Source organism: Arachis ipaensis, chromosome B03 (assembly GCF_000816755.2).
Source record: "Arachis ipaensis cultivar K30076 chromosome B03, Araip1.1, whole genome shotgun sequence".
NCBI lineage: Eukaryota > Viridiplantae > Streptophyta > Magnoliopsida > Fabales > Fabaceae > Arachis > Arachis ipaensis.
Window position 1 is genome coordinate 121,229,738 of NC_029787.2, and position 10,035 is coordinate 121,239,772.

The 10,035-nt window shown below is 34.1% G+C and overlaps 1 protein-coding gene across 4 annotated transcripts; it reads left to right on the plus strand.

Annotated features, from left to right (window-relative positions):
• Nucleotides 6,028–9,227, plus strand: LOC107631172 (protein CHUP1, chloroplastic). 4 transcript variants are annotated; one of them, XM_016334526.2, is made up of 7 exons: nt 6,028–7,395; nt 7,665–7,796; nt 7,890–8,071; nt 8,153–8,264; nt 8,534–8,680; nt 8,791–8,948; nt 8,981–9,227. In XM_016334526.2, the coding sequence occupies exons 1-6, from the start codon at nt 6,133–6,135 to the stop codon at nt 8,914–8,916; spliced, it is 1,962 nt and encodes a 653-aa protein (XP_016190012.1). In that variant the 5' UTR covers nt 6,028–6,132; the 3' UTR covers nt 8,917–8,948; nt 8,981–9,227. The 4 variants fall into 4 exon arrangements, with proteins under 4 accessions (XP_016190012.1, XP_016190014.1, XP_016190011.1 ...); XM_016334528.2 differs by having other exon boundaries at nt 8,546–8,680; XM_016334525.2 differs by having other exon boundaries at nt 8,791–9,227.

The window sequence follows — 10,035 nt, forward strand, 5'->3', positions numbered from 1 at the left end:
ACCGTAACAAAGATATCATAAAAGTCACCTATATTTATATCCTACTAAAGAGGTACTTTTTAGGGAGAATACCAATGAATGCTAGAAAAGATTGTTGGGATCCGGAGGAGCATTCCACTATGTATGCCGTGGAGTATCTTGTTGGAGATGAATTGATGTGTTCACTATTTTCTGATTGCTAGAAAAATCAAAATGCACGTGAACTCGTGAAGGACTACAAGTTCATTTTAATTTTGTTTTTCTTATTCACTACTACAGTATTTTAAATTTTGGATGGTAATATTTTTCTAACGTCTGTTACAATCGGCTGTGTTGCTAGTTATAACGTTGTTTGTTTCTGACTTTCTGGTCAAGGCAACGCAAACAGAGATGGCACGCGAATCGGATCAGATATAGCCTATAATTTTATCTGATTTACATTATATTTATTGGATCGGATACGATATTCGCATTTTTTCAAATTGGATCCGATCCGATCCGCATACTTGTGGACCGGATCGGATGTCGAGTATATCCGTATAATTCAAAAAAATTGTTTTAAGGTCCTTTTTGGCTCTCAAAAATCTATTTTTTCACCTGTTTTTAAGTCTATTTACTCCTAAAATATTATCAATAAAATTTTTTTGAATAACAAAAAAAAAATAATAATACAAGATCTAAATTTAATTATTCTAAGTTAAAGTACAACATACAAAATTAAAAACAAGATATTATAAAATCCATAAAACAACACACTAAAATTCATATCACATTAGGGCTTACTCTCTAAACTATACTATTTATATGAGATGTGCAGATATGCGAATCCACGGATATCACTGCTGCAATCCAATCCTACCATAGTGCAGATCAAATCCAATCCGATTCGATCCGATGGCTTTGCAAATCGAATAGTATCCGTAAAATTCAGATCAGATGCGAATAATTACCGTAAATATGTGAATATTATCTGATCCATGTGTAATCCTACAAACAGTTCATTTTCATGTATGCATAAAAAATAGGGATTATATGTAAATAGTTGTGTGTTGAAATGATACGTTAATGCAACAAGAAAATTTTGTTTCTAGTGGCATTTACTATTGGTGGTATCCGCTTAAATATTGTTAATCAATGATTAAGTTTCAATAATCAATGCACCATTTTGCTATAGACCAAAGTCCAAAATCTAGCATACAGTTTCAATTCATTGCTATTTATTAAGAAAAGGGATTATGATGCGGGTGTTTTACAATTATGGAATTATTAGTTAGCGAGACTTAAATCTATTTATGGAAAGTAAGGCCGTTAAAGTACTAGAAAGTTGGATACAGTTTGTTTTTTTTTTTTTTTATCTACTCACACTTAGATAATTTATTTAATGGTTAAATCTCCTGCATTTTATTTGATATATTATACTGGTAAAAGTTAAAACAGTATCGATAAATAATTAGAATAATATATAAAATGTAATTTCACAAAGTAAATGCCTTTAAAATTTGCTTGTGATTTTATAAACTAATTTAACCTTTGCTTTTATATTGAATTACTGTAGTATTATGGTTGTTAGTGGTAAGCTGAGAAGTTTAGGCCTTTTTTGGGCTAGTAGTTTTAACTATTGAACAGTGATTTGGCCCAGGGAATTTAGCTTTGAAGGCCTTAAGTTCGAAAAGAGTATAATTGGTTCAATTACCATTCCATTTTTATGCGATTAGTGCATTATATTGGAGTTAGATGATTTGGCTGAGTTGGTGATGCTGTTCAGTGTTCATCCTTCAATCCATCATTGTGACTGCATTTTGGGATTTTGACAAAGCTGATGTTTAAAAAAACTTGTCCACTTTCCATAAAATGGTCGATCCAATCAAATTGTAGTAGGAGAGCTTGCTTGTATATTTAGTGTTTTTTATGCCAACACACAAAGCACAGAAATTGTTTCGTTATGTTTGTTCAGAAATTGTCCTATTCATAGCTTATAGGAAAAAATTAACTATATAAATTTAATTTTAATGCACTCTCAATATAAAATATTTTTATACGTGTATCCAATTATATAACGCCACATCGTAAAAAAAAATTCATATTGACCGTATGAATGATCATCTAAAAGAACAAATGTAATTGTACGACTGTTAAAATACTATACTATAAGTACATAAAAATTAAATTCTTTGTATATATCTCTTTTTGTATTTTTTATTGTATAAAAAATAAATTTTATCTTCTATTATTTTTTATCAATCACATTTAATACTAACATAAAAGATCGATATTAAAAAATATAAATAACACATATAATATTTCTTGTGAACATATGCCAAGGATATGGGTTTGGCTGCACGTAATTATCGTATATCATATGCGGTGTTCACCATTGACATTCAATTTGTTGGCATGTGAATTGTTGCATTGATTCGATTGATCAAGGTACTCTAACATTTAAATTGGCTATTAGTTGGGACTGATTTATAATAACTTTTAATTATTTGTTTGGATTTATAGTTTAAAAAATTTAACCGTAAACAATTTCATTGTAAATATAATACATGTTAATCTATATAATCCACCTCCTCTAATGGTATAAAACTTTACTATTATTGTTATTGTTATTGTTGTTAGTAAAGAGATTGAAGAAAACCTAGCTAAATTTCTACTCTGAAGTTTTTCTATCCCAGGATATGTTGTGTTTCTTCTCTCAAAAGAATGACACTTAGCTTCTTGTTATAAGGTTACCAATTATGAAAAAATTTAAAATTTTTGTATTATATTACTAACCTTAACAAGCACTAATAAACTATTTGTTAATAATAAAATCCTATAAAATTTAATGAATTAACAAAAATTTGTGTATGTGTGTGGAGTAAAATATTATTTTGATCTTTAAGATTTTTGTTCAAAATAAAAATTGTTTTTAATAATTTTATATTTTAAAATCATCCTTAATATAAAAATAAATTGCGGTGAGATGAGAGTAGAAATGATGTGAAGAGGTTGATTTTGATTTTAGTTGTCTGTGTGTTTAATTTGTTAATATAGATTACCCAGTTGATAAGCCACGTCAATGCAATCAAGGAAGGCATATATAAATGCTTGTATTAGTGACAGTAGTTATTAATAATGAAAAATGATTAAATAAAAAAAATATTCACATAATAATATCTTCATATAAAGATAATATTATAAATTTTTAAATAATTAATTAAATATATTTAGTCAAACATATTAACTCATCTAATAATTTACAATACTATTTTCAATTGAAGATATCATAATGGAAATATCACCTAAACAAAATCCCTAAGTTGGAACTTATTATTACTCTCAATCCCTTGAGCCCCAACGAGTCAATGTACGGACTTGCAAAAATTATCCAATTGCTTGGCAATTATTGATGCTGAAAAGTTCCCCATCTCATCAGTGAGCTTTTTAGACAAATATAAAAGCTAGGTTGGCTAAAATACTGGTTTATTTTAAGACTCAAATCAAAATTTCTTCTTTGTTAACAAAAACTAAAGGCGTATTTGGTTTGTATTTTTATTTTTTGCTTTTATTTTCAGTATTTTTTATTTTTTAGATTTTGTGAAAAAAAAATAAAAATAAGAGATAAAAATAAAAAATTAAATTTTATTATTTTTATTGTTTTTACTCTTTTATTCACAAAATTTAAAAAACAAAAAATACTAAAAATAAAAATAAAAAATAAAACTAAACACATCCTGACATTTTAAATTATTAATGTTGCTTCATAAAAATGAAAAAGTTAGGAAATCTTTATATCCCATACATAGTGGCTCCATTTATATTTGTTAGGAATTGTCTGACAAGTGTTAGTAATGAATAAGACATTCACGTACTGACATCTCATGCAATTAATTGTTTTCCCTAATACTAACTTGCATGTGAGGGCATGGCCCTTACCCTCCTTCATGCCAACAACCCTAACCCCCAAATCATGGTCATCATCATCATTGCTAATAGCTAACTCTTTCTGTAGAGTTTTAATTAATTGGTGTCTCATTAGGAATTTTAATTTCATGTTACAATATACACAATTATCTTGTGACTGTGATTTCATTACAATTAATCACCGCCGCAACATTACCTACCCAAGTAGGCCTTATTAGTTATCCAAAAATAAAACATAAATTTTGTTGATGGATCAGAAGAAAATTGGCATTATTAAGATGTTGTTAACTACTTAGTTATATAAGACATATTCATTCAACGTGAAGAGACAATCGAAATTATTTGAGTGTGTAGAAATATCGTGTTTGAAATTAAACATAACAATCATTGTTGCTAAGTGTATATATGCCAAGAAAAACATTAAGTATATATTGCTTCGTTGGCCATGTTATATCTAGAAACTATAGAAATGTATAAAGAGTATAAATAGCAGTTGGAGGCCCAATAACTTCATAAGTTCAAACAGCACCAGGACAGTGTACTCGATCCCAACCATGATACATTCCTTTCATGCTAGCTTTCTCCGCTATGTGAGACTTCAAAAAAAAAAAAAATGATAAATGAATAAAAATATACATAAAAGAATTTGAGAGACAAAAAAAATTTGTAAATATCAAAGNAAAATTATATTTTACGTTTTTTTATGTATATTTGTATTCATAAAAAATAATCTTTTAAGATATACTTTGATATTTATAAATTTTGATGTGTATTTTTGTTTATTTTAAACTCTTTCATATGTATTTTTATTCATTTGGTCTATTAATGCTCAATTCATGAGGGAAGCTGTTTTAAAACCATATATATGACACCAAAAATAAAAATAGAATAACACCTCAAAACACACACAAACATAAAACCTACCCTAATTTCCTTTTAACTGTTCGAAGTTTATAACTTGGGTATCATATTTTCCAAAATTTATTGATAACTAGAAAGATAAAAAAAATCTGTAAAGTGAAATATCAAATAATAGCATCAGTTGCAAACATCCAAGAATGAAGGTACAACATAATAATGCTTTAAAGGTTGATCATGAAAAGTTTGTTATAATATTTTTGTTGACTGTTCAGGCTATAAAGTATAGAGAGGTGCATGCAGTGAGGATGATGCAACATTATTCGAGTGTGATTCCGAAGCAAGCAATGGCTTCACATGACAAATTCATAATCGTCACCTGAAAATTTGGTGGTTGAAAACAACCCCAAATTATAATAGGTTTCTATCTAGTAGCTAGGACTCTAGTCGAGGCCCTTATTATGGACCATGTAAAGTGCACAATTGTAGAAAACCTGATGAAAATTTTCCAACTACAAACTAGTGTTGCTGCAGTTGCCATATGTTTTCACCTTAAGTGTGAAACAACTAACTCTATCTCCTTTTTTTTTTTTTAAAATCTTTGTAGTTAACCTTAATTATCACAAGCCACCAACAATTCAGTTTTTGGCGGCCGGGTCATCCACACACCCTTTTTTGCTTTGTTGATATCTGAGAAGTAACTAATAATTTCGAAATATTGTAATTAAGTAACTCAAGTACTAGAATAAACACTATTTCATTTCATATAGGTCGCAATTTAAGTTGTTTTGCTTTCTTCTCAAGCCATTACGTACGTTGTTTTATGGTTTCGGATGAAATTACATGTATCCTTTTTCTTTGATTTCTCCCATCTTTGTAAAGAAATTGATTGCAGATGAAATGAGTTTCCCGCAATTCCCTGATTCTATTTTTTCAATTATAAAAAAACTGTAGGGATGGTGGTAATAAATAATTGTCCAGTTTGGAACGGTAACCCCCCAGCAGCTCCACCTCGTCCCCTTTTGCCTTTTTGACCAGCAAAAACCACGAGTAGCCTTCCCGGTATATCGTGAGAAAATAACTCTACATACAGTGCATAGTACAAAGCCACACCCCACTCCTGCGTGACTAGTTTTAAAACCGTTACTCCCTAACACAAGGTCAGAGCAACAATAAACAATTATTATATCTTGTATTTAGAAATAGCCGTTACACTCACAACACCCATGCATATCAAATGATACCACCACCACCACCATAACTCAGTACGGACACTGAATCTGGAACCTCTTCTCCCACTTTTACACCATTCCCCTTCTCCAATTCTCACAAGCCTATGAGATTCAAAACCATAAAACCCAAATCATAAAGAAAAATAAAGCCTCCCAAATGGTCGCCGGTAAGGTAAGGGTTGCAATGGGGTTCCAGAAGTCATCGTCGCCGTCACCGTCGCCCACCAATCAGACTCCTCCGCCGCAGAAGAAGCAACCTCCTCCTCCTCCCTCGTCCACGACCACCTCCTCCGGCAAGTCCTCCTCCCACAAATCCTCATTCTCTCGCTCTTTTGGCGCCTACTTCCCACGCTCCTCCGCACAGGTCCAACCCCGCCCGCCGGACGTGGCGGAGCTTCTCCGCCTAGTGGAGTCGCTCCGGGAGAGCGAGTCTCGACTGAAGACGGAGCTTCTCGAACACAAGCTCCTGAAGGAGTCCCTTGCCATTGTCCCGGTTCTCGAGAACGAGCTCGTGGCGAGGGACACCGAGGTTGAACGGAGCAAGAAGAGAGTGCAGGAGCTAGAAGAAGAAAACGAGAAGCTCAAGAGCGAGTTGCGGGAACTGAAGCTAAGAATGGAAGAAGAAAAGAAGAAGAGCGATAAGAGAACGAAGGCGCTGGAGGATGAGATTGCGGAGCTGAAGAAAACGACGTCGTTTGATAGTGGTAGCGCTAGCTGCAGTAGCCACAGAGCGACATTGGAGAGTGACGAACACTCTTCCTCTTCGCAGAGGTTCCTTGAGGTTTCTGTAAGGCCGAACCTCTTGAAGAGCTTGAAGCGAACCACGTCGTCGGATCATGGATTCGGCATTCAGAAGCATTTTGACGGTTCAGATTTGAAAAGAGAAGTAGCAGAAATTACTGAAAGGCCACCTCACTCGCGTTGTAACTCGGAGGAACTCGCCGATTCTACTGACTCGGTTCTCGCTACGGCTGTCAGATCTCGCGAGCCTCGAGTTCCCAAACCGCCGCCCAAACCATCTTCTTCGTCGCCGGCTTCCCCGTCGGGTTCTTCCCCTGAAGATAACGGCAATGGTGAAATTGAGAAGTCGATTCCGCAACCACCACCGCCACCTCCTCCGCCACCGCCGCTAAAGATGGCACCTCCACCACCTCCTCCACCGCCAAAGGTGGCGGCTACATGCAAGGCTACTGCTCCGCCGCCGCCTCCTCCTCCACCTAAAGTCGGACGTGCAGCCCCGGCGAAGGTGAGGAGAGTGCCGGAGGTGGTGGAGTTCTACCACTCTCTGATGCGAAGGGACTCACAAGCACGGCGAGAGTCAAGCTCTGGTGGTGGCGGTGGTTCAGCGGAGGTTCCCGCGACGGCTAATGCCCGTGACATGATTGGAGAGATCGAAAACCGTTCGACGCATTTGCTGGCGGTAAGTGTGTGTGGCGTAATTACAACTTTGCCATTGGCCATTTATTTCAGTAGACAGACATGTGTGAGGCGCTTTTATTGCTTTATTTTGAAATTGATGAACTGCCTTGTTAGCAAAACAATGCACCGCAGCGTTGTAATTCGAACAAGGGTCGGAACCGTAAATATGTTCCAAAGTAGTGGCATTTTTAGAGTCTGATACCAAAAATTAAAAGTTTAAACACTAGTTGATGATTTAACTTAATTTCTGGCATTTCCTTCTCATTGTAGATAAAAACAGATGTAGAAACGCAAGGAGATTTTATTAAATACTTGATCAAAGAGGTAGAGAGAGCAACATTCACAAACATTGAAGACGTGGTACCTTTCGTGAAATGGCTTGATGATGAGCTATCCTACTTGGTACTTATTATTTCTCAAGAAAGTTAAATGGATTGTAAAAATGTGTGTTTTGTTGTTCAAATAGTATATTGATTATTGATTGATATTAATCAGGTTGATGAAAGAGCAGTGCTGAAACACTTCGAATGGCCAGAGCAGAAGGCGGATGCTCTGAGGGAGGCCGCGTTTGGCTTCTGTGATCTGAAGAAGCTGGAATCGGAGGCTTCGTCTTTCCATGACGATCCGCGCCAGCCTTGTGCTCCTGCTCTCAAGAAGATGCAGGCCCTATTCGAAAAGTATGTCGATTTCTACTGAACTCTGCTTTTTCTTGTAATATAATCATACTCAATTGTAACAGGATTCATTCGTCATTGCAGATTAGAACACGGGGTTTACAACATCTCAAGAATGAGAGAGTCCGCAACAAAGAGATACAAACACTTCCAAATACCTGTTGATTGGATGCTTGATAGTGGCTATGCCAGCCAGGTAAGATCAATTATGATTTAGGAATTAGGATATGAAACTTGTTTACGTATAGTGTTAAGTGTTAACATTAGATTATGATTTATTTTAGATAATATTGTGTTATATAACAGACGGATCATGACGCTAGTATGGATAGTGTATTAGGTGGCTAACTGAAAAGCCCGCATTCAAGTCAACAGGCGCAGTTACTAGCTAGTATGGTAGATTGCAAGTTTGCAACTACTAGTTTTCCTTTTTTGATTGAATGTACCTGCAATAATGTTATAAAGTTATTGTGGCAGATCAAGCTGGCATCAGTAAAATTGGCGATGAAATACATGAGGAGAGTCTCTGCTGAGCTAGAGACAGTTGGTGGTGGTCCTGAAGAAGAAGAGCTCATAGTTCAAGGAGTTAGATTTGCGTTTCGGGTACATCAGGTAAATAAATAGTACAAAATTTTGATGCCTATACTAAAATAGAGATGGCACGTATCCTGTCCAGCCATAATGGAGTAATGAGTCATTTGATGTAACTACTGTTTTGGCAGTTCGCTGGGGGCTTTGATGTGGAGACAATGAGGGCATTTCAGGAATTGAGGGACAAAGCGAGGTCATGCCATGTTCAATGCCATAGCCAGCAACAAAAATTCTATTGCCGGTCTACAACATGTTAAATGTTGGAGCAAACTCAGCTTCAACGGAAATTTAGTAGCGCCCCCATCATGGTATCTGTAAAGATAGTGACAGTGTTTTAATTTGTTTGTGAATAGTGTATGGCAATAGTATTAGCCATCCTCAATGTAGATCACTTCTGTAATAATTCATCAATTCATTGTTTACCAGCAACTCCCGTTACTTTGTTTTCACTGCATAATCCTGCATTATACACTGTACTCTGTATAATCCTGCATTTTACGTCGAGACTAATTGAACCTTAAACTGCGTTAGGATTTTTAGGGTTTAAACTAAATCCAGCTTATCTATTCTTCTTCTTCTTCTCCCGGAGCTTAAAAATGTTACCTCCATCATCCTTTTAATTGAATATCTGTACATAATTCTTTCTTAAAGATTATTGCTTACAAAGTGATGAATTCCCAAAGTTTGAAACTTTGCCTGTGGGCATTGGTACGGCAAGTAGTTTGAACTTGAGTTTGGTGCAAGTTGATTTTCTAACTTGAGATTGTGGGGATTGTGCACTGTAAAGTTGAAACTTGAAAGTATAGTATAGTGTAATTTAGAGTGCCAAATTGGAATTTGGATATTGTAGGCTGATTTCTTTCTTTTCATTTTTTTTTGTGTGTGTTTGTGTCAAGAGCTACCTTTGCATCAAGAGCTTCCATTCCATGGGTAGATTAGAGATATAGATGGGAATTTGGAATTAATTAAGTTAGGATTGGAGAGGTAATTTGAAAATTTTAAGAAGTTTTGTCACTTGGAATATATTTTTTATTTATACAACGAAGTTTTGATTTTTTTTGATAGATTTATTAGCGTTATAAAAATTTGTAGTTTGTAGTGTATTGTAGACATTAAAGTATTATATTATAGACATTAATATATAAATAATGTATATTTTAACATATTAATAAAATTGCTATTAATTATTTATAATTTATTATATTAAAATCTGATAAATTTGATTAAAAAATAATAGAAAATTTATAATAACATAATTATTATATCAACCACGATTTTACAATATTCTGTAAATAATTTCAGTTATATTAATTTAGAAAAATATAAAAAATTATTTATGAATATTTTAGTAGTTTTCTTATTTTTTGAATAATATG

Bases quoted from the DNA above. Each gene is read 5' to 3' on its own strand.
- LOC107631172 (XM_016334525.2), top strand. From the start codon at position 6,133: ATGGTCGCCGGTAAGGTAAGGGTTGCAATGGGGTTCCAGAAGTCATCG. The intron at 7,396-7,664 runs GTAAGTGTGTGT...TTCTCATTGTAG, and splicing joins GTTCGACGCATTTGCTGGCG to ATAAAAACAGATGTAGAAAC. The intron at 7,797-7,889 runs GTACTTATTATT...GATATTAATCAG, and splicing joins ATGATGAGCTATCCTACTTG to GTTGATGAAAGAGCAGTGCT.